Genomic DNA, 24324 nt, shown 5'->3' with positions numbered 1-24324 from the left:
ATAAATACTGCTGTTTGAGACATATTTCCTCCTTCAAACCAGTTTCAATTCAACTACAAAACTGGATGCGGAGTAAGCAGTGAATGTACCCTAGCATGCCAGCTTCATGAATACAAGTTCTGGGGGTTGTGCGGTTGTAGGGGCAGGGAAACCAAAAAAGTCATGTGTGGAGGATGAAGACACCCCTGCCCCTTATCTGATGTGAGGCGGGGGGGGGGGGGGACTGACCTTGCTGTGTTTTAGGCCTCTAATGCAAACAGACTCCACCTCTGCCTAACCGGCGTCCACCCAGATATTGTTGAACTACAACCCCCATCCTCTCCGATGCTTGCCCATGCTGGCTAGGTCTGATGAAAGTTGCTGTCCACAACATCTGGAGAGCCACAGGTCAGCCCCCCCCCCCCCCGGTTTAGGCGTTGAAACAGCAACCTGGGCTACTTTTAAAAACCAACATATTTATCCACATTATTTTAAGGGGGCCCTGTGGTGATCCAGATCGTAGAAATGTAGACTTGGAAGGGACCACAGGGGTCATCTAGTCCAACCCCATGCAAGGAATCTTTTTGCCCAACGTGGGACTCGAACCCACAACCTTGAGATGAAGAGTCTCGTGCTCTTACCAATTGAACTATCCCATCCCAGTTATTGAACTATCCCATCCCAGGGTTTCTGGCAGGGAGTCTAAAGATGCCAGGGATTTGAACTAGCAGCCTTCTCTGTGCAAACCAGATACTCTGCCACCAAACTATAAAACACACACACACAGAGAGAGACTTTTTAAAAAACCAAAAAAACCAAAACAAAAAACTGCTCTCTCCAAGTCTGGGCAAAATAATGGGGAGCTGTTTGCCCAGTGGGTTGCTGCTGGTTGTTTTGCTGCTGGCTGATTCACTTCCTCTGAGTTGCGGGCGTGGAAGGAGGAGGGGACAAAGCCGTCTGCCCAGCCAAAAGGGAACAGGTGCCACAGCAGGTAGAAAAGAAGATCAGGAGGAGAGTGGCCAAAGGCGCATGGTGTCGGGATGCTAACTCCCTTCTGGGGGAGCTGGGGATCGTTTTCAACCCTGGGGCCTGTTGGCTGATGGCATCTTGCATGCTACGCCCAAGAGGAGGTTGGCTGCCCTTGCTGCTGGTAAGTGGATTTAAAATAAAAACAAAAGCAAACCCAAACCCAAACTCAAACCCACTCCCCCTACTCGGCTGTTTCTTTGGCATAAAGAGCTGTTCCCTCATCCCTAGGGTTGGTTGTGCCTCCCCGGTAAAGGAAGGATCCCTGGATATAGACCCACTGCATACCAGAAGTGGCTGCAGCAGTGTGGTGTAGCGGTTAGAGCGAAAGGCTAGTATCTGGGAGACCAGGTTCGAATTCCCACTCAGCAGTGAAACTCACTGGGGGGCCCTGAGCCAGTCATTGCCTCTCAGCCTAACCTACTTCACAGGGTTGTTGTGGAGACTAAATGAGGAGGGGGATAACCGTATGCACCACCTTGAGCTCCTTGGAGGAAAAGGTGAGATATTAATGCAAGAAACAAACCAGCAAACACAGGAATCTGGCTTATACTGAGTCAGACCATTGTTCATCTAAGTAGTGTCCACACCAGATAACAGCATCTTTCTGTGGTTTCAGGCAGGGTTCTCTGGTGGCCTTACCAGTGCAGATACTGAACCTGGGACCCTTTGCATGCAAAGCAGGTGCTGTACAGCTGAGCTATGGCTCTACCCCAATCTAAAGCTGGCGTAGGCATCATCTTGCCCACAGCAAGACACAACACAAAAGGAAAACGCATTTGGGAGGGAGGAGGAAATACTCAGCCACTAGTTCTTAGTCTTGTTCTTGAATGTGGGGCCACCGAAGCAGCTAGTTTAAGAGCCAAACTAGACATGACATTTGATTGTGTAAATGCTGTTACTGCAGTTACTTGGCTGGAGAACTGGATTGTAAAAATGGAGTGATGTGAATTTTGGAGGATGCCTGCATTTCAGTTCACGTATCGTTCTGGAAAGCACAAATTCAATAGTTTGTGCCTTTAAATGGAAACTGAATCTCACTTCTTCCCTATCCCTAGACTCTCAGCATTTTAACTTCTGTTCTGTAGCTGAGAACAGAACTGGAATATTGGCAGGGCAGGGGCAGGAGGTAGTTGAGGATGGCACACAAAGAGGAGTGGGTATGTTAGAGGAAAATTAACGTAATGGGAAAGTCATTATTTGCAATTCAAAAAACGACAGAAGGACAGAGCCTATTAGCACCGCAAAGTGATTGACTGATGCACATATACAAATATCCACATTTTTCCAAAACCATTTTCAAAAGTGCATTTTTGTATGTCATTTTCACAAATATATGCACAATAAAATATATAGGATTTTAAAATCTTGCAGCATTCCAGGTTCCAGTGTGTTTCAAAGGTATCTGTTCGTCTGAAGGAATTTCAAATACAGTAATATCCTTAGATTCAATCCTTGCATAGAAAAACTAAGAGAAAAACTAAGAGACAAGCATTTTCCACACAGCAGTTTATGTAAAAATGGCAAGATGGTTTAAAGGGCATGTTTCTTTATCATTATCATTATCATTATTATTATTATTATACCCAGCCATGGTTTTACTTTTTAATCTAAATCTGATGCATTATTGCATAGACCACTATACTATTAGATATATTTTAGATTGGCTTGGGGAATCAGTTGTGTTAGTTAATCCAAGACAGAGATTGTATTTCTGGCGAAATGTTTGACTTTACATTATCCTTCTATGGGCTAAGAGTATTTGCGTGAGTTTGTTGGTGAAACAGCCTAGGGGAGATTTCTGATTGTATTGCACATATGACTTTGTACTACCAACCTTCACACTGTCATTTGGGATTTAATTGTTTTTATTGCAAACACCACCTATTCACCAAACCACCAGATGCTCAAATACACCTGTACAGCAGGTTACAGGTGTGCATCTGTGTATTGGCTGTGAGGTGTATGTTATGTGACAGGAATGGCGGAAGGGGACTCTAAAGGAGTTGTTACGTTGCTCAGCCCTGAGGAGCACATTGTATTTACAGTGGTACCTCAGGTTAAGTATTTAATTCGTTCTGGAGGTCTGTTCTTAACCTGAAACTGTTCTTAACCTGAAGCACCACTTTAGCTAATGGGTCCTCCTGCTACTGCCACGCCGCCGGAGCACGATTTCTGTTCTCATCCTGAAACAAAGTTCTTAACCTGAGGTACTATTTATGGGTTAGCGGAGTCTGTAACCTGAAGCATATGTAACCCGAGGTACCACTGTACTAACATTGATCAATGAGGGCTAGAAACCTGTGTTTTGCTTTCAGCAGGCACAGTGCGTATCCAAAAGCCACATTCAAGCTCTTTAGCCCTGCTGAGGTGTTACTTTTCTGCAGTTAGTGGAAACTGGAATGGAAATGGAAATTTTCCAGATAGCAGATCATGTACCATGATATTATCCAGCAATGCTCTGTGACCAAGACCTGTCTATAACGTTTTCTTAAAAAGAAAACAAGGGCCATTCAGCAAAAGTCCCTGGGCAGCTTCAGTTAGAGGTTTGCTGCAGGCTGAACAATTGCTAGAGACATGTATTTGGCATTCCTGCTAAAAAAAACCCTAAAGGCTGAAGGCAGCAAAAAAGTGATATAATCGGCACCGTCGCATATTGGAAGGGCTGCCTGGCAGATGATGATGTGCCCAATTAATTTTCTCTTGTGCCACACCAGGGATGATGGGGAACCTCTGACCAATGTGCCAGATCTGGCCTGCCAGGCCTCCCCAATGGCCCAGAAGGCCACTCCCCCCAAGTCCCCTGCCCCACACCATTTGTGATGTCAGGTGTGGGGCAATTAGAGATGCAGTTCATCCCTGCAGAAGGCAGGATTGAACTCCTGCTGTATCACCAAGCTACACCCTTTCCCCTTATGCAGGAATGCCCACAGTCTCGGCTCACAGGCTGGAGTTTAGAAAGCAGCCATTGCTAGGCTGCTCATCCTGACCCAGACCACAAGATTTGGGTTTCGTGAAAGGCACCCAGGTCACCACCAGCTGCTCATGCCCTCCAACTTGCACGCTTTGGGAATATATTCCAGCACAGGAGGAAATGGTGAGCTGGCTTTTTGCTCTCTCCTTTAAGCAGAAACCAGCTGAAACGCTGGTGGATGGTCTTTATTGCAGACTTAAAGCTGCAATCCTAAGCACCATTACTTGGAAGTAAGTCCCATTGAACCAATGGGGCATGCTCCTGAGTAAACATATTCCGGGTGCCAGACTTTGCAAGGTGTTATGTACTGAGTTGAATAGGATCCAAAATGCAGCAGTCTGATTGGTCCTAGAACAGTAGGATCCATAATGCAGCAGTCTGATTGGTCCTAGAACAATAGGATGCAGAATGCAGCAGTCTGATTGGTCCGCAGGAGCCACCCAATCCAACTCCAGGTGGAAGTGAATCCGCAACCTGATTGGCCTATAGGAGAATCCCGGAATTAGCCAATCACGTGGGGCCCATTGTGTAAATAATGTATATAAAGCAGACGTTTGGGGGGAACTGGCATTCCTCACTACTATGAGCTGAATAAAGAATAAATAACTCAACTCCGAGTATATTTCACAGGATCTATTTATTTATTAGATTTCTATCCCCACTTTTCCACCAAGGACCTCAAGGTGCTGTATGTCTCTCTCCCCCCCCCCCCATTTTCTCCTCACAACAATCCTTCGAGGTAGGTTAGGCTGAGAGACAGTGACTGGCTCAAGGTCACCCAGCGAACTTCGTGTCTGGGTGGGGATTTGAATCTTGAGCTCCCAGGTCACCGTCCAACACTCTAACCACAATAACACACAGGTTTTGGCATCTAACCCCATTCAAAGTACATAGCAAACTGCTTGGGAAAAGATAGCATTGGGGGGGGAAATGATGCAAGCTTTTGTGCTACACAGGACTCTTCCTCGGGATGGATATTTAGGGTGGGGAAGAGTGAAAGGGGAAGAAAACAGTCCATAGTGTTTACTCAACTATAGCAATATAATCTTTACCCAGACTTCTCTGTCACCAAATGGTGACAGGGCCCCTGGACAAAGCAGTAAATGCAAATTTTCCCCTTTGAAATGCAAAACAGTTTTTAAACAAACCCTAGTGTGTTTAGTTACAGATAGGTGCTACTGGAAGGATTTTTTTTATTTTGCCTAGTGTGTTTAGCGCAACCTGGGCTTCACAGATCACTTGGAAGGTGCAGTGTGTGTGTATCAGCTAGGATCAGGGAGTGACAAATATTTTAGGTCCTCCATAGGCGCATTTGGATTTTTGACTGAGTGCAGAAGGTGCCACTCTGTCTGGGTAAATTTCCTTCCCTGGATCAGCCCCCGCTCGCTCTCCGAGAGACAGAAAGCCTGCACATCAAGACTTCCCTTTCCCCAATGGCTCTGGATAAAGGTTGGATCCCGCAGAATGGATCTGAGCCTTGAAAAGTACACAGACAGAGCTGGAAGAGGAAGTGGGGAAAGAGCACAACTCTTCCAACTTCCTCCTCCAGCTCTATGGGCTTTTCAAAAAAGAAGGAACCAAGCCTCTTCGTGACCAAGGGGGCAGTGAGACAAGGGCCCTAGAATGCTTATGGAAGTGAGAGCTGGACCATAAATAAGGCTGATTGCCAAAGAATTGATGCTTTTGAATTATGGTGCAGGAGACTCTTGAGAGTCCCATGGACTGCAAGAAGATCAAACCTATCCATTCTTAAGGAAGTCAGCCCTGAGTGCTCACTGGAAGGACAGATCATGAAGCTGAGGCTCCAATGCTTTGGCCACCTCATGAGAAGAGAAGACTCCCTGGAAAAGACCCTGATGTTGGGAAAGATGGAGGGCACAAGGAGAAGGGGACGACAGAGGAAGAGATGGCTGGACAGTGTTCTCAAAGCTACCAACATGGGGAGGCAGTGGAAGATAGGAGTGCCTGGTGTGCTCTGGTCCAGGGGGTCATGAAGTGTCGGACACGACTAAACGACTAAACAACAACCAGGGGAAGACCCGCTCCTCCCCAGAGTACCATTGCACCCATGGGTGGCATGTTGGCAACTCCAACTATAGGAAAACATTAGAATCTGAGGCTGTGTACACACCATGCATTTAAAGCAGATGGCTTCCCCCAGAGAATGCTGGGAAATGTAGTTTACTGCTCACAGAACTACAACCCCCAGCACCCTTAACAAACAACTGTTCTCAGGATTCCAGGTTGGGGTGGCGACGGGTCTGCTTTAAATACATGTCGCCTTAGAAAGCTGGAGATAATGTTGAAAAAGCACGAGGTGGAGACAGGGAATCAGGGGAGCTGAAGCCACAACATAGCTCAGTCAGTAAAGCATGAGGCTCTGAATCTCAGAGTTGTGGGTTTGAGCCCCACGTTGGGCAAAAGATTCTTGCATCGCGGGGGGTTGGACTAGATGACCCTCATGGACCCTTCCATCTCTGATGATTCTATGAAAGTCCAGCCTGATGGGGTTTTTGATGACGTTGCTCTGAAATGCATGAGGAACGACTTGTACAGGCATCCTACCGATAACATGAGCCAGGTTAAACGGTGTTCGTGGGAATCACAGTGCCAACATCTGTGAGCAAGGCCTTCTGGGAATTTAAAAAACCCTTACATCTTTCACATTATGCCTTTCCCCCTGCCAGGTGCTGCTGCTGCTGCTCCTTCAGCCTGGACAACACAGTGAGTTGCTTCTATGATGATAGCCAACATTTTAATGTCGGTTTTGTGTGTGGCTTTAGCTTTGCAAGGAAATTCAGCAGGTGCAATTTTCTCCAAGGTGGAGATGCAGCAATGGGGAGGGGTGCACCTGTTGAAATGCTGCCTGCCTGAAAGCTGATGTAAGGTACTGAAGCTTAGGTGATTACAGGAAAGCATTTTAGGCAGTGCTAAAATCCTCTTCACTGCAAGGCAGGGCGATACGGAAGAGTAGCTACCTCTGAACTCATCAGAGGTCAGTGTTCAACCAGCCCTAATTATATTTTTTCGGACTACAACTCCCATCATCCCTGACTAAACTGGCCAAGGATGATGGGAGTTGTAGTCCAACAACACCTGTGGACTCAAGGTCAAAGAACACTGGTTTAGATGAACCCTGAAGAGCAAACAGTGCCTCACGTAGAAGTTTATGTAAAGGTAGCTCAACAACCATTTCCCAGGTTAAGAACCCAGATTTGAGAGGGGGGCAATTTGAGAGGGCACTTAACCCTTTAACCACCAGTTGTCCCCCAGCTCCAATATGCCCCTAACCCATGGTTTCCCACCATAGGGTTTCCAGACTGTTTGGAGGAATGAGAACCCAGTGTGAGAAGGGACAAGTGGGGAAACAAAAGAAGTAAGGGCAAGTTAGTCCCAGCATCCTAGTGACTAAACTACAAGATGGCCATTAGCAAAGATGGCTTTTGGAAAGGATCAGATAAATTCACGGAGGAATATAGGAATTTTGCCTTATATTGAATCAGACCATGGGTCCATCTTGGTTAGAATTGTCTTCAGTGACCAGCAGTGACTCTCTTAAGATTTCAGACTTTCGCAGGCTTACTTGGAGATGCCTGGAAGTGAACCTTCCTGCTGAACTGCAGCCTCATTCGCAAGCAGAGGATCAGTCTATCAAAGCCCACCAGCCAGGATAGACAGAATAGAGCCTCCATGTTCAAAGGCAGTGTGCTGTTGACTAATACCAGTTTCGGGGAACAAACATAAAGAAGGCTGCTGTTGCCTTCGTGCCTGGACGGTGTGGGTTTCCTTGAGGTTTCCAGCTGGCCCCAGCTATAAATAGGATTCTGGGAGACTAATCCAATCCAGCAGGGCTCTTCTTGCTTTATTAAAAGTTTTTTGATTTTGAAGAAACGGCCTCCTTCCTTGGGTTGAAAGAGAGTCATTTTGGCACAGCTTGCTACCAATTTGTTTCTATGCCTGCTTGGTTTCATCTCTTGCACTTTCTGGAGAATCTGTGCCTTTGTGTGGAGGGTCTTTTAGTTTCAGATGCAATTCTGTAGATTTTATTCACAAACTGAATAATCCATAATGGAGATTCAACTTTCTGCATACTTGCCTCTTCCCCCTCTGCCTCGCCTCTCCAAAACAGGCAAAAATAAAGAATCCATAACTACTACAAAGCCGTCCACAACAAGTGCAGGTAAGTAGAATAACAACCTTTCTCTGGGCTTCTGATGTTGCCTCTTCCTGGCGTGGATTAATCTGAGATTAACTGAGTATCTTCTGAAGCAGGAAGACGAGGAGCTGGTTAATGCTGAATTAGATTATTGATCCATCTAGCTCTAGCTCATGAGTAGGCAAACTAAGACCCGGGGGCCGGATCCGGCCCAATCGCCTTCTAAATCCAGCTCGCAGACGGTCCAGGAATCAGCATGTTTTTACATGAGTAGAACATGTTCTTTGATTTAAAATGCATCTCTGGGCTATTTGTGGAGCCTGCCTGGTGTTTTACATGAGTAGAATGTGTGCTTTTATTTAAAATGCATCTCTGGATTATTTGTGGGGCATAGGGATTCGTTCATATTTTTCCCCAAAATATAGTCTGGCCCCCCACAAGGTCTGAGGGACAGTGGACCAGCCCATAGCTGTCAACTTTCCATTTTCTTGCGAGGAATCCTATTCAGAATAAGGGGATTTCCCTTTAAAAAAGGGAAACGTTGACAGCTATGGACCACCCCCCTGCTGAAAAAGTTTGCTGACCCCTGAAATTTCTAGCTCATTAGTATTGAAACTGGTTGGCAGCCGCTCTGTTCCGGGGGTTTCATGCAATGTACTTCCTCTATACAGAGCAGGAGAGAAACCTGTGGCCCTCTAGATATTGGGAAACTACTGCTCACATCACCCCTGGCCATTGGCCATGCTTGCTGGGGCTGATGGGAGCTATAGTTCACCAACATCTGGAGGGCTGAAGGTTCCCAGCACCTTGTTTACAGGGACTGACAGCTCTCCAGGACTTTAGACAGGCACCTCTCCCTCCAAAGCCTACCTGGAGATGTCAGGGATTGAACCTGAGTCCTTCTGCATGCCTAGCAGGTGCTCTACCAATGAGCTATGACATTTCCCCTAAATTCTGGCCTGAATCGAGGAGTGGATCTGCCACAAACATTAGAAGCTCAATGTTGGAGCTGGTTCAGCTGCAGGTCAGAATAGAGACTCAAAGACGAGCGGTAAAGTTGATTCTTTATTCGTGGAATCAGAATACAAACAGAGAAACCGACGGGCAAGACTGGCCTCAGTAAAGCAGATGCCAGAACTGACGATATGGGTCTCTCACTTCCCCCTAAGTCTCCTCCCCAGCCAGCTGTTTCTCCAGTAGTCTTAAGCTCCATCGGGGAGGGTCCCTCTGTGCTCTTTGCTCTGCTACATGCAAAGCCCTCCATGCCCTTGGAGGCAAGAGAGAAGAGTTCAGGGAGGCAGGAGAGGATATATTGTTTATTAATATCCTTCTGAACTTGCACAAGCAAGTTCTATAACTTAGCAGAGTTTTACATTCCCCTTTTAAACACACAGCGGATAGCTGGTTGCAGGCTTGTTTAAGCCTCTCAATATTAGATTCCTGGTAATTTCCCTTATGTCCCTCTTCAAAGAATAAACATGCCACAATCTTGTGTAAAGTATATAAAAGAAGTTTACTCACATCATCAGTTCACAGTTGGATCCCTGAAGGCAGACTTAGTTACAAAGTATATATATACATGTGGATCTATCCCATATGGAGATAATCCCAGTGTTCTCTGTTGGCTGAGAGCCAACAGATCAATTCTAGCTAAAAGCTGCTCCAACGACGGAGGAGGTCAAAGAGAGAGGGCATGCTGCGTGACGTGCCCTTTTGTTACCTGGACAGGTAAGGTCACACCCACCTCTAGTCACATGCAAAAGGAAGTATGTCCCAGCCTGGAGGAAACCAGAAGTTTTTGACTGGCTGGACTAAACATTCCCCCGCATGTCCACTCTAGGAAAACAAGGAATGTTGTACTTGACTGCTACTTATGTCTCACATCCCACAAGGAGAGCTGAATACAGTAGGACCAGGCGGGGCTAACACCCTAAACTAGCTCCCCAACTGCCTTGGTATCCTCCAGATTCTGTTGTTGGACTCCAGTTCCTATCAGCCCCAGCCTGCTCAGCTATTGGTCAGGGTCGATGGGACTTGCAGCCAACAAGTGTCTGGTGGACACCACACTGGGGAAAGGCTTCTCTAACCCCTGCCTTCATTTCTTTGCCACCACAGATCCCTGCAAATACCCCGGGGAAGTCGGTGGAAACTTTGTCATTGTGTACTGTCCCTTGGATAATGCAAATGTCACAGAAGTTTTCAGAAGACCAGAGGTGATGGACCAGGATCCAGGCTGCGTCAACAGCACCAGCCTTCCCACTCGGTGCCAACAGCATGTGATCTTGGATAAAAACTGTTCCTCACTCGCTGACTGCCTTGAGTGCGGAGGTAAGGGCAGAAATCCACACTCCACAGTCTTCGTCAAGACGGAACCCGGGTTCTGCATGCCGAAGGCCCTTTGCAAAGCAAATGAGACTGATGAAAGGACCCTCCTTTAAAAAAATAAATAAAATAAATTTAAACATATCAGTGTAGTATAGTATCAAAATATTTTCTTTCACTTGAAGAATATGTAGCTGCATTGTTTTATACTTTCTGGGTGTCCTATGTTCATAAAAAGGTAAAGGGACCCCTGACCATTAGGTCCAGTCGTGGCCGACTCTGGGGTTGCGGCGCTCATCTCGCTTTATTGGCCAAGGGAGCTGGCGTACAGCTTCTGGCGAACCAGAGCAGCACACGGAAACGCCGTTTACCTTCCCGCCGGAGCGGTACCTATTTATCAACTTGCACTTTGACGTGCTTTCGAACTGCTAGGTTGGCAGGAGCAGGGACCGAGCAACGGGAGCTCACCCTGTCACGGGGATTTGAACCGCTGACCTTCTGATCGGCAAGTCCTAGGCTCTGTGGTTTAACCCACAGCGCCACCCGCGTCACTGTCCTATGTTCATATTACGAAGTAAAATCATAGAATCATAGGATCATCATTCTAGTCCAACCCCCCTGCAATGCAGGAATGTTTTTGCCCAACTTAGACTCGATTAAGAGTCTAATGCTCTACCAACTGAGCTATTCCATCTTAAGTCATAAATCAAGCACTGCTGCAAGTTGTTTCCTTTTGTTTTCCAGTGTATTTTTTGTCAACAAAAAAATCTGTATGGCACGAGCAAATATATATTCTCAAAGTGTGGGCCGGGGGTGGGGGGTGGGAAGAGTTTGAGAGCCACTGACTTAGAATCCCCTGGCCCGACCATTTCTTCTTTCTCCACATCCATCACTTTCCAAACTGCAGACACCCCATTTCTTCTTTTATCTTTTAAGTGGATTTGTTGTGCTAGGGCAACGGAGTGCTTCGATCTACTTTCTTTCCGCAAACCAAAAGTTTGAGGTTGCGTTTGTGTCCCTCCTGCAAAATAGCAGCAGTCCAAAGGCTCCCTAGAGCAGGCCCCAGTGTTAGGTGCAATGAATTTGGGTCTGGTCTCCCTATAAGGAGTGGTCTGTGGGGCTGAAGTGCTCATTGATTGCTCATTCTCTGCTTCTGCTTCTAAACAGAGCCATGCCCTGTGCAAAAACTCACCCAAAGGGACCAGACCAACCATTCTGTAACTCTTCACTGGCAAATCTCCAACGACTGCTGCTATAAGGCGCACAGAGGCAGCGCTACGACAGTCCTTAAAGCCAGCATCAGTAACTGCACAGCCAACATCCCAAAACTGTCGCCTGGGCAGAACTACAACATGACAGTGTTCAGAAAACTGGATGGACGGTGCAGCAAGGAATCATCCATCACTGCCTTCACCTGTGAGTCTCACCATTACCTTCTACTTGTGGGAAATTGCAGTCAGACACAGCAAGCAAGCTTAGGGCTAGTTAATGCATGGAGGGGTTAAAACCACAGAATTGTACTCCTAGACTCAGCCAGGTCACGCCCCCTCAGCTCTTAGAAGAAAGTTAAGTTTCCTCCTTTCTTTGGTCTTTTTCACCATGTGAGATAGGAGGCACCTGAGCTTGCTCGCTACAAGCTCAGACCACATGCTTAGAGCCAAAATTTCTGCCTGTGTTTACTTTTGCTGCTGCATGGATAAATGCATGAAACTTTGGAACTTTGTAAGCAAAGCATTTTTAAACTTACTAAGGTGCAAGGTCTGTTCAGTGCTAAGAGGGGTAGAAATGGGAAGCTCTGGTAGCAGACTAAACAGGATATTAAAAGGTTTAACAGCCTAAATCCCTACGTTACACTGCTGCTTGCTTTTGTAACTTTCTAAAACACTGCTGGGGGCTCTCTCTTGCTGGAGAATGTGTTTAGCTCTGCACTTTGGATCTAGGGATCCAGCCAATTCTTTTATTTATTACCCCACACAGCTGATCTATATCTATTTTCCCCCACTCTGCGAGCAGCAGCTGAAACCAGGTCTTTGGACAGCAGGGTGGGCAACCCCTGGCCCTCCATTCGTTGTTGGACTATAGATCCTATCATCCCTGCCTATTGGCCATGCTGGCTGGGGCTGATGGGTGCTGGAGTCTTGATGGGCTATGGGTTTCCCCTCCCTTCTCTGCAAGGCACTGTATGTTAGCTGAGGTGTGTGTGGCGATGTCTGGAGCACTGAGGAATAGAGAACAAGTTGTTATCTTGTGTTCTGATAGTGTAGCCTGCTTAAATTTTATCCTAACTACCGTAGCTTGGCTGTGTGCATGCTCATATTGATCCATAAATGTGTGTGTGTGTGTGTGTGTGTGTGTGTGTGTGTGTGTGGTTAGATATGCAGCATATTTCATTTTATTTAAGCTATGCCCTGCCTTCCCGATCATCAGGATCCGCAGGGCAACTTAGCAGCGATATAAAAGCAAGCTTCTAGATGTAATTAAACGGCAGTCAGTATTTCAGCACAGCAGCAGTAAACCAGCAGAGTTGGTTAACTGAAGGTAAGTACAGTGGTACCTCAGGATAGAAACGTAATTCATTCCGGAGGTCTGTACTTAACCTGAAACTGTTCTTAACCTGAAGCACCACTTTAGCTAATGGGGCCTCCTGCTGCTACCACACCACCGGAGCACAATTTCTGTTCTCATCCTGAAGCAAAGTTCTTAACCCGAGGTAATATTTCTGGGTTAGCAGTCTGCAACCTGAAGTGTCTGTAACCCGAGGTACTACTGTAGTTGAGCTCTTATCCCAAGCTTTAATTGCTACCTGAACTCCAGCAGCGGAAAGAACTGTGAGCCTCCTTCAGAACAAAGTCCAGAAACTAGGTAGGCACTGCTGCCAGGGTGCCCCTGTTGTATATAGCCAGTGTCGCATAACACAACAAATAGCAGAGGCTCTGCTCAGGTAGCCATGGAATGATGCTACTGCCATTTCAGTAGCCAAGGGCAGATGATTCACAGGTGTGGAGGCAAGGAGTTGGGAAACTGGAAGGTAGGGTGTGTGTGTGTGTGTGTGTGTGTGTGTGTGTGTGTGTGTGTAGTATCATGGAAATGCTGTGGCATGTGGGAGCCCTGGACAGGAGCTCTCCACACTGTGTCATTTTCTTACAGGACCAGCTTATGCCTGTAGGTCTGCTCGTATCAAAGAGCCTAGAGGGTCCTTCTGTTTCTCCAATCCAGGCCCTTCACCTGTCCTGTACATCAATATACAGAATCGCACGGTGAATGCGCTGCAGATTGAATGGGCGGCGCCCAAGGACCCTCACGCCAGCCTCTATAGATACAAGGTCTGCTTGCCAGAGTGCCACAACACCTCCGGAAGCTTGCTTTGGGTGCACAACCTGACAGAAGGCAAAACATACGACGTTGAGGTCTTTGCCGTTTCTGCCAACAACGTCTCCAGCATCGGGAGCACCAAACAGGCCACCACAGGTAGGCTGAGGCCAGGGGAGAAAGGGAAGCAGCAGCCAGGACCCTGAGAACTTTCCCCTGCCCCTAGTAGATTGAGTCACATATAAATCGCTCCCAAGCTCCCATATCAGCACCACAGACCTCAGCGAGCAGGCGGTGGCTTGCGGAACAGGGAGGGGAAACCTGTAGCCCCTCAAGACTCCAACTCCCATCAGCACGAGCACATCGTCCCATACCCTCCAACATTTCTCCAATGAAAATAGGGACGTCCTATTCCATTATTATTATTAATATTAATATTAATATTAATACCGCATCCATCTGACTGGGTTGCCTCAGCCACTCTGGGTGGCTTCCAACTTATATAAAAGCATAATTAAACATTTTTATTTTTTAAAAAACTTCCCTATAGAAGGGTGCCTTCAGGTGTCTTCTAAAGGTTGTATCATTACTTATCTCTTTGGCTTGGGGGGGTCGCATAACTCCATTGCCCTCCAACACCTCTCCAACAGGGACGTCCTAAGGAAATGTGGGGCATTCTGGGATCAAATCAGAAACTGGGACAGCTTCTGTTAATCTTGGAAAATGGGGATACTTGGAGGATCTGTCATCAGGACAAGCTTTAGGCCTGAGAGGGATTTGTGGGCCCCCCAATTCTCTAATTTCCCACAGCAACGCTAGGTCAGAGTCACAGTGGGAATTAAAATGGCCGCCGTTCAAATTTCCCACCGCAGCAATAGGATGTTGCGGGAACTCTAGACGGCAGCTCCTAGACCCAGTCATTCAGTGGTCAAACCACTAGTCAAAGGGGCAGGGATCAGGATTGGGCCCAGCTGGGGTGCCCCCATTTTGAGACGAGGTGAGAGTATCGTAGGCTTTGGCTTGGAGGGATGTGCTGCTTGGATTAAGGACGCTGGGCTCCCAACATCCTCAAGGCCAGCAGGGGCTGCCGTGGTGTGTTAAGTGAGCCTGCTCTTTCCCTCAGCTCCAAATGCTCCTGAGAATATAAGCATGTCGCAGTGCGAGACCAACAGCATCCCTGTTTCCTGGGATCGACCCAAAGACCACAATGCCACACACTATTCGTACAGGGTGAGCTGGCACGGCGGAAAAGGCGCAAACCTGTCGGGGAACAAATTGGTTGGAGTCGACTGCCTCAGCTACAACATCACACAACTCCAGCCAGGGATCCTGTACTCAGTGAAGGTGGCCTCCAAGTTCGGCAGGGTTAAGAGCAAAGAAGCCAGCAAATGGGCTCTGACATGTGAGTGCAACTGTCATGGTCCGGCGGCGGGGGGGGGGGGAGGAATGGCAATGTGGCTTGGACTTTGGGCAGTGTGGTGTAGTGGTTGGAGGCTTGGACTATGGGTGGGGAGAACCAGGTTCAGATCTCCACTCAGCCATGAAACTCACTGGGAGACGTTGAGCTAGGCATGGCCACTCCACCTAGCTTTACCTTTCAGGCAAGGGTGGATCAGCTCAGTTGCTTAGAGCCTGGTGGTGATAAGGCCAAGGTTCCAGGTTCGATCCCTGTATGGGACAGCTGCATATTCCTGCATTGCAAGGGGTTGGACTAGATGACCCTCAGGGTCCCTTCCAACTCTACAATTCTGTGATCTCCTATGAAACTAGCAAAGCTTAAGCTTCAGGGCCCGTAATCCTAAAGGCGCCCCAGAAGCGACTTTAGTTCACAGTGCTTAAAACTTTTTGGGGTCTAGAACACCCAGTTTGAGTTGCATGACTCTATTTGATTAATTTTTTTGTTGAATATATTTCAACAATCCCAAAGATCAAGAGTCGGTAGCACAGATGTTGTGGTGTGGCAACCTGCTGTGGAACAGCCCCATTGAAGAGGATAACAGTGGTTACCTAGACGTTGTTGCGAAGGGGCCCCCATGACAGTTCAGTCCGCCATGGCTTACAAGGTTGTTGTCAGTGCTTTTTTTCTTAAAATTTTTAAGAAATTCTACACTTAGTGTAGAAGCAGCTGGAGAAAAGAGGTCTCAGGTCCAAGGAGAGTGGCATTTTATGAGCATGCATTAAGGGAGAAGCTGCGTCTAGTCTTTGAAAGACGCCTCTGTAAATGGGGGGCGTGGGGTGGCTGCTGTTGGGCAATGTCTTTATAAGGACCAACCCAAATGTCAGAAAATAGTGTAAGCTTCTGAGTTCAACAGGACTCTTCATCAGGCTGGATGATGCAGGGGTGGCATTACCTAACTGTGGGTGGGGGGCAGTTCTCCCCTCCTGTAGACTAACACGACAACCTCTGCTTTCTTTGTGACTTGGCTCTCTTGACAAATCTTGCCTCCTCCTTTCAGGCCCATTGCCCCCTACAGATTTCAGGGTCCGCAATAGCAGCCAGACAGAAATTGAATTATCCTGGAGGAAGCCGAGCTCAGCTTTCAGCAGCTTTCTGCTCCGGTGGAAGAACCAGAACGAGTCCAACGACAAAGAAATGCGTCTTGGTACTTCCACTGAGATGACTTTGAGAGGTCTCACTCCAAGCTCCAACTACACCTTCACTTTGCTGAGCGTAGCAGAAGGAGAAAACAAGACCGCGTACAGCGTTGGCGTTCTGCAAGAAGGGGCTACAAGTACTTACAGTTTTCTTTGGGGGGGGGCAGAAAATGGGGTGGTCCCATCCTCTCTCAAAAGCGGGGCTTGGCATGCAAGAAAGCATCGACTTTCATGGCAGGAGTTCCACAGGCAGCGGGGCTCAACGGGGAGCTACACACACACACACAAACACACACACTTTGAAATGATTGAGTGGCCTATGCTACAAATTAGTAGAGGGAAGGTCTAACCCAGCCACACACAGGTGTTGAGCCTCACTGCCCCCCACCCCCGGTCGCTTGTTGCTGAATCAGGCTATTGGTCCATCTTACCCAATAATGGTGGCTGGTGCTCACTGGTGGGCAGAAGGCAGGGAGCCCAACACCAGGGGGCGCCAGAGAGGAGGTGGAGGGTTCGCCGAGGGGAACAAAACTAGGATTCATTGCCTCTACCTCTCACTGGCTCTCTGGCGTCTGCCTCTGCTTCTGCTTCTGGACTTTTCTTTGCCACTATTCCTCTACATCCAACCAGTCTGTGACATACAGTTCCTAGAGCAGTTTAGCAATCACTACCTCCATCCAGTGGTGTGAATGTCACCTGATGTCAGGCTTCGGGGATCCTGCCCCGCCCCCTTGTGCAGTAAAGAAGCAGATCAAAAGAAAGAGCACCTTACCAGTTAGTTTCTTTAATAATCACAGCGAGAGACAAAGGAATGCGTATCTCTCTAAAAATATGGCAACGCTCCCAGTAAGGATTCACTCCTTCCGTCCCCATTAATCGACGTCACTCCTACATCAGGTAATCTGAGCTTGTTGCCGCTGAGCTCTCTGTTCTATCACTCTCAAAGCCCATCTAGTCTTAGGCGAAGGGGGGGCAGGAATGCTTTCCAAGGACACTGAATCGGCCAGCGCTCTCTCTCTCTCTCTCTCTCTCTCTCTCTCTCTCTCTCTCTCCTTCCTGGTGTTTCCTCTTCTAGTTGTGCCTCACCCAGTATTTCCCAGCTTTCCCCCTTTGGACCATGCCCCTTTGCCAACCACTGTTCTAAATCTATGCTGTCCTCCTGCCCATGGGAAGATTCAGGAGAAGGGCATCTAGTCCCTGACACCTGAAGTAGAGGAAGCTAACAGGCACTGCCATCCCCTAGACTGGTGGTAAACAGGTGATTCATTCCTTGGCGCCTGGATCTGCTGACCCTGCAGGTCCCGCTGCCCAGGGTCAGCATAACAACATCAACAACAATTATCATTCTATATTTAAATGGGTACCTACTGAGAAGATCCATAAAAAAGCAACTGTACCAAAAAGAATTACTGTGAAAATATGAAATATTCAAGGGAAGGGCTCACCAGCCTTTATCCTTGCCCAGGGCACCATATTATCAAAGTCTGCCCCTGCCAAGGTGGTTGCCTCATTTTGTCTCATGGGTGGCCTGCCCTGTCTTTGGCAGATGTGGCCAGGGAAACCTAGCCAGATGGGCGGGGTATAAAGAATAGAATTGGAAACTTCATCCATTTCCTATTGAGGTCCTATTGAAAAAAGGATGGGATGCAATATATATATATATATATATATATATATATATATATATACACACACACACACACATATATATATATATATATATACCCACAGTACTCTCTGCTTCCCACCTGCACAGAGCCAGACCACGTGAATAATTTGAAGTGTGATTCCTCCATGTGGGGCGACCGTCTGGTATTGTCCTGGACGTGCCCAGCCAGCAAGGTCAGTAAATTGCAGGTCTACCTGTCAGACCAGCTTGTCCAGGAATGGACCATCTGCAAAGAGGAGACGGAGATTGACAACCTGCAACGCGCCTGGAGCTACTTGGTCCAAGTGCAGACGTTCTGGTATGAGCAGGAGGCAGCGTCCGCCCAGAAGATGTGCACCACCAGCAACGCAGGTGAGACACATCTGAGCAAGCCTTTCAGTAGGCAGGCTGGGGGTGAAGTGTGCTGTTTAAAAACGCTTCTTTCTGAATGACGGCATCCTTGGCGAACAAGTAACCAAACAATTAAACCTCTGTGTTGCAAACAATTATCAGTAATATCCAAGGCAACACGATGACCAAGTACAACAATGCAATATCAATATAAACTCTTTATAAAATCTATACAGAACATTGAACAATATGAAATAAATGAAACTCTCTGCAAAACCAAATAAACAGAAATCTTATAAATCTCTGAAAGTCCCAAAATGTGCACTCTTGGTGGATTCTCTTGAAAACATGGAACCATTGCATTGTTGTACTTGGTCATCGTGTTGCCTTGGATATTACTGACCCTTGGCAAACAGGCACAGAGCAGCCTGGGGTGAGGGGTGCGGGCTGTTCTATGCAAAATGCATGAAAAGGCTTGGGAGGTCTCAAAGCCATCTTCACACCAGGGACCAGCGGCTTGTCTAGTCTGGCATTGTCAGGGTTCCGGATGCTGTGGACTCCAGTTCCCATCAGCCCCAGCAGTCACTACCAGCCACAGAAGCGATGATGCTTTGTCTCTGTGCCAGAGGCAGCAATGCACCTGCATCCCGGTTGCTTGAAAGCCCCACAGGAGGGGAGGCTGTTCTTGTGCTCGGATTCTGCCTGCAGGTTCCCACAGCCACCTGGCTGGCCCCTGTGAGAATGGGGGCTGGACCAGATGGGCTAACAACATCAGTCCTACCAGCAGAGCCTTTTCCGGGTCTGTCCCATTGCCTGCGACTTGATCCTTTTAAAATAATACAGTGGTACCTTGGGTTAAGAACTTAATTCGTTCCGGAGGTCCGTTCTTAACCTGAAACGGTTCTTAACCTGAAGCACCACTTTAGCTAATGGGGCCTCCTGCTGCTGCCGCACGATTTCTATTCTCATCCTGAGGTAAAGTTCTTAACCCAAGGTAATATTTCTGGGTTAACGGAGTCTGTAACCTGAAGTGTATGTAACCCGAGGTACCACTGTATTGGAGCCACCAGGGATTGAATCTGGGGAGTTCTGCATGCCAAGCAGGTGCTCAGCAGACCACTAAGCTGTGCTCCCTTCCTTTCCTGTGCACCTTCCTTCATTTATACTCTGCTTAGAATCATAGATTTTAAGAGTGAGAAGGGACCATGGGGTAACCGATTCCTGCACTGGTCACTTCCAACTTCCAACGGAGGGAGGACCATGAGTTTCCCATCCCCGACTTAGACATGCACACAGACTTTGTAGCAGCATTTTCTTTCTTTGTCTTTAGGGGTCATCCTTGAAACTCTGCTCCCTGTGTTGCTTTTCTCAGGCCTCCTCGGCCTGCTGCTGTTCTATTTCTGGAGGAAAAGGTGAGCAAGCTCAATATGGCAGGCTTCCTCTGCACAGCATTATTGACCCCAGCGGGGGGCGGGGGGGGGAGCATCAGGGCCGCCGTAACCTGAATCCGGAGGCACAAAGGAAAAGAAAGCAAGCTGCGTTTATCGGCTTGTCTTTCCCCCCTGACGCATTTCCTCTACAGGGGTGGGGGGCAAAGGGCTAGGCAGTGCACTGAAGTCTTCTCTCCAGCTACAAAAAGTCATAAGAGAACAAGAAGAGTCCTCCTGGATCCGGCCAGTGTTCCATCTAGTCCAGCATCCTGTTCCCATTGTAATAAACAAAAACCTGCCCTTATGGGGGACACAATAGCCCTTATAGAGTCCTTTGTAGGTTCTCCATCGGTAGGAGAAAATAACAGAGGCCAACCAGAGAATATTGAGGAGCAAAGCAGCTCATAAGCCGGATCTTTACTGAACTGTTGCAACAGGGTGCCCCCCTCACACGCAGGAAGCCGGAGGAGGACCCAGAACTAAGATGTGCCTGCCCTTATACAGACATTTTAAATTCGCTGCCCTGGAGCTCAAGACCACCCCACCATCACAGAAGGGGTGTAACCCAAGACCACCCCCCACAAACACCATACCTACATCACAGAAAAGGTGGTCTACAACAGAAATTTGAATGTTGTTTTTCCTGTCTGCCAGGTTATCTGATAATGCCTTATCTGATTGCCTTTCCTGGTAGTCTGGCCATTCCTTTGAGATGGTGATTTCCCAATTCCTGAGACAATGGGAAGGTTCCCTCACCCACTTCCTCCTTGCAGAGAAAACATTTGGTCAGTTTGGGAGTCAAAATGGTTTCAGGGCGGTCTTACTGTGCTGCTCCAGACATGTGGTCCACATATCTATGTACGTGCTTGGTTGGTACATTCATGAACATATATATATATGACCTTAAATTTTTTATTTCACCACAGTGGCCAACCAAATGCCTATGGGAAACCAATAACCAGGACCCAAGCACAAGAGCCTTCTCCCCTCCTGGTATTCAGAAGTCTCCAACCGTGGAGGCAAAGCGTAGCCATCATGTATATAGGAACCATGTTAGCCATGACCTCCAAGAGTTAGTCCAATCCTCTTTTAAAGTTAACCATTTTGGTGGTCATCACTTCCTCCTGTGGCAGGGAGTTCCATAGTCTGACTGTGCCCTGCATGAAGAAGTACTTTTCTTTTATATGTCCTGAATCTTCCAACATTCAGCTTCCTTGGATGGTCACGAGTTCTAGTGTCATGAGAGAGGAGACAAATTTCTCTCTGTGTGGATTTCTTGGGCGACGCAGTAATTTCCAAATTACACAGCTCTGCTTATGGACTGGCACAAAGGGCCTTTGATCTAGCGCCGTGGCTCCCCCAGTGGGAGGTTCGGGTACTGCAGGCTTCAATTCTATAGTGTCCTGTCAGGCGTTCTGATTAGAGATTATTATTTTTGGAGGGGGGGAGACCACTAGGGTTGCCATATTTTGAAAAACAAAAACGAGGACGCTATGACGACTCTCATTTTAAATACCCCTACTATATGTAGGCTATAGAAGCTGTGATATATTGCTGAGGGGGCCGGGCCGGATTTAGGTTTGATGAGGCCCTAAACTACTGAAGGTAATGGGGCCCTTTATATGTCCAGCCGTCCTTTGTCAACAACAATGTGTCGCTGTTTTGTGTGCTGAATATACGCTATATGGTAATTTATGGACCTAATAGGTATCTAAAGCCTTTTGCGCATAACAAAATATGTACAGGAGCCTACACAACACTAAACACTGTTGCTGTATGTAGGTTTTATTTGTTTTGTTTTTTATCTTATATTTTGGAAATGTACATCCAGGTTTTTTTCCTTTACATTTTTTGGGGGCCCCCAAGAGAATGGGGCCCTAAGCTATAGCTTGTTTAGCTTATACAGTACATAAATCTGGCACGGGGGTGAGGCAGGAGAAGAGAAGAGGAAAGCAAATCTTCAGCCACCAGTTATGTCTATGTCTCATCCAGAAAGTATAGCCTGAGACATTTTGGCAAACTTTACAAAAATCCACCCGGACAGAAATTTTACCCCTGAAAAAGAGGACATGTCCTGGGAAGAGAGGACAGATGGCAACCCTGCCACTGACAGACGTTGCTTAGTTTTCTGTCTCCTTTGCAGGACGAAGAATGTATTGGAGAAACAGAAAGTAGATATGGGACTGCCTGGGTGAGGATGAAGGGGTATGGGGTGCATGGACGTAGCCAGGATTTATTTTAGGGGGGGCAGGCTTTATGTTGGGGGGGGCAGAACCGAGTTATCTGCGACACAATTGCTCAGTTATTTACGTATTTCCTGCTTAAACTTTGAGGTTTAAAGAGAGACCCGTTCCACCTTTTTCTCCCCTGCAGAGCCCTGGACTCTGTGCCTGTGTTGGCTTTCCCAGCTTACTGCCACGAGCGCTTCTCCAACAGCGGCTTTGGTTTTGCAGAGGAATACCAGGTACAAGGTTGCTGTGGCATCTGTAGCTCGGTGGGCAGAGCACCCGCTTTGCCTGCACAAGGTCCTGGGTTCGATCCCCGGCGTCGCCAGGCAGGGCTGGGGAAGAAAGACCCTTGTCCCAAGTCCTGAAGAGCTGCTGCCAGCCAGTGTAGACATTACTGAGGTGGACCAGTGGTCTGATTGAGTATAAGCCATTTACATTCCTATGATACATTTATTTAAAATTAAATTGCAGCGAAAATACTCTGCCATCCTTGTTTTAGACTGAAAAGGGTATTCCAGAAATTAAGAATAAAGCCTATTTTAAAGTACCCTACCAACGTAGCAGTAAGCATCTTCCAGACAGTGCTTTTTTTTTGTATTTCTATTATTTTTATTGAATCTATTTGTTGATTTGCTTCAAGAAGATCTTTAAAAATGGAATATAAATCCCAGCTTTCATAACAAACATTACTCTTGTGTGTCCTTTCCCTCTTGTTTCTTTTACTAATTAAATGAGTGCTGTTGCCAGATATAAGAGATTCCGAATCCTATTCAGCTACTCATTTAAATATTTCGGCCGTCATTCTGTTTTAAATACTTTACATATCCACTATTTAAATACTTTTCATATCCACTATTTTAAATACTTAGGCTGCATTCTTTTTTTTCTTTTTTGTCAGAATTTTTATATACTGCTTATAAACATTTTGAGAAACAGAGAAGAACCTTTGGGTTTGTGCTTTGCCTTGTTTTGTAGCTCTCTGCGCCTCTTGTTTCACCATTTCTCTTTTCCTTGCCCACATAACAGCAGCTGCAGGACGTGGGGACAGGACAGCCCCAGAGCGTGGCAGAGAGGCCCGAAAATCAAGCCAAGAATCGCTACAGCAACGTTCTGCCATGTCAGTTTCGTTCCCCCTGCCCTGTTTTTTCCTTTGTCGGTTGCGCTTAGCAAAAGGAGTCTGCTTTAATTTTGAACATCTCACTACAGAGTGGTGGTTTCAGATATCACCTCAAAAGACCAGAGATTCAAGCAGGAGGAGGTGGGAGGGGTCTGTCATTGGTGCTTGAGAGTCACCTGACCCTTGACCCAGAAATCTCGGGTAAGGCAGGCTTTGGCTCAGATCGATGAACTTCTTCGGAAAACTTCTCATTCCTCACTACTTCAGATAATTTTTTCTGGCAATGGGAGGAATGTGCATTGACCCTTGAGGGCTGGCTTTTAATTAATTGTTTTGTGATTTTATGTAAACTGTGTTACTTTTATTGTTGTTAGCCGCTCTGAGCCCAGCTTTGGCTGGGGAGGGTGGGATATAAATTATTATTATTATTATTATTATTATTATTATTATTATTATTCCTGCACCTGCCACTTTCTGACCCCCATTTGATATAAAAAATTATTTGGCATACATAGTTTCCCCCCATTTTTTCTTCACAACAACCCTGTGAGGGAGGCTAGGCCCAGAGAAAGGGAGCTTTTTGACTGAGTGGGGAATTTGAACCCTAGTCTGACGCTCTGACCACCACACTGCCTCTGCTGCTCAACTTTATTCCTGCCACTTTTCAGTTATGTAAATCCATATTTGGTGCTGCTTTACTTTCAGTTTTATCCATTTTCCAACTCACTTCCTCTGCTTTTACTTTTAACCCCTTTGGTTCCTTCTCTACAGATGACCACTCGCGAGTTCAGCTCACCATCAAATCCGGAGACCCCAACTCAGATTACATCAATGCAAGCTACATGCCTGTGAGTCCCACCCCGGCTGCATTTTTGTGTGAGATGTGGTTTGGGACCCTTTGACAAAAACTGTATAAGTTAAGTTAAGCTTGGCATAGGTTTGGAATTCAACTTTAGCACGGTATATCCTCAGCCCCCAATATATAATGCCAACTAGTCTCCAGTTTTCTCCCAGGGTTCATTAACCTCCCATTAATGAGCAACAATCTCATGGTTAGAGAGAGTTACAGATAGGTAGCCGTGTTGGTCTGCCATAGTCAAAACAAAAAAATTCCTTCCAGTAGCACCTTAAAGACCAACTAAGTTAGTTCTTGGTATGAGCTTTCGTGTGCAAGCACACTTCTTCAGAT

General features: G+C 47.0%; 1 protein-coding gene across 3 annotated transcripts in view; it reads left to right on the top strand.

Annotated features, from left to right (window-relative positions):
• Positions 1 to 816: 816 nt before the first annotated feature.
• The window catches only part of PTPRH (protein tyrosine phosphatase receptor type H), a 32326-nt gene continuing 8818 nt past the window's right edge, over positions 817 to 24324 (top strand). For 2 of the 3 annotated variants that reach the window (XM_080977213.1, XM_080977215.1), the window contains exons 1-14: positions 817 to 1129; positions 6667 to 6703; positions 8109 to 8159; positions 10251 to 10463; positions 11625 to 11873; positions 13674 to 13925; positions 14890 to 15168; positions 16223 to 16498; positions 18118 to 18381; positions 19691 to 19772; positions 21934 to 21981; positions 22164 to 22254; positions 23045 to 23135; positions 23907 to 23983. In XM_080977213.1, coding sequence (XP_080833339.1) covers positions 1079 to 1129; positions 6667 to 6703; positions 8109 to 8159; positions 10251 to 10463; positions 11625 to 11873; positions 13674 to 13925; positions 14890 to 15168; positions 16223 to 16498; positions 18118 to 18381; positions 19691 to 19772; positions 21934 to 21981; positions 22164 to 22254; positions 23045 to 23135; positions 23907 to 23983 — 2061 coding nt within the window. In that variant the 5' untranslated portion in view covers positions 817 to 1078. The remainder of the gene's footprint in view (positions 1130 to 6666; positions 6704 to 8108; positions 8160 to 10250; positions 10464 to 11624; positions 11874 to 13673; positions 13926 to 14889; positions 15169 to 16222; positions 16499 to 18117; positions 18382 to 19690; positions 19773 to 21933; positions 21982 to 22163; positions 22255 to 23044; positions 23136 to 23906; positions 23984 to 24324) is intronic. The other variant, XM_080977214.1, reaches the window with a different exon arrangement.

The sequence above is a fragment of the Podarcis pityusensis genome, assembly GCF_964106645.2.
Source record: "Podarcis pityusensis genome assembly, chromosome: 13".
In the NCBI taxonomy this organism is placed as follows: Eukaryota; Metazoa; Chordata; class Lepidosauria; order Squamata; family Lacertidae; genus Podarcis; species Podarcis pityusensis.
The sequence above is the reverse complement of the archived record's forward strand: the minus strand, read 5'-3'. Positions and strand labels throughout refer to the sequence as shown.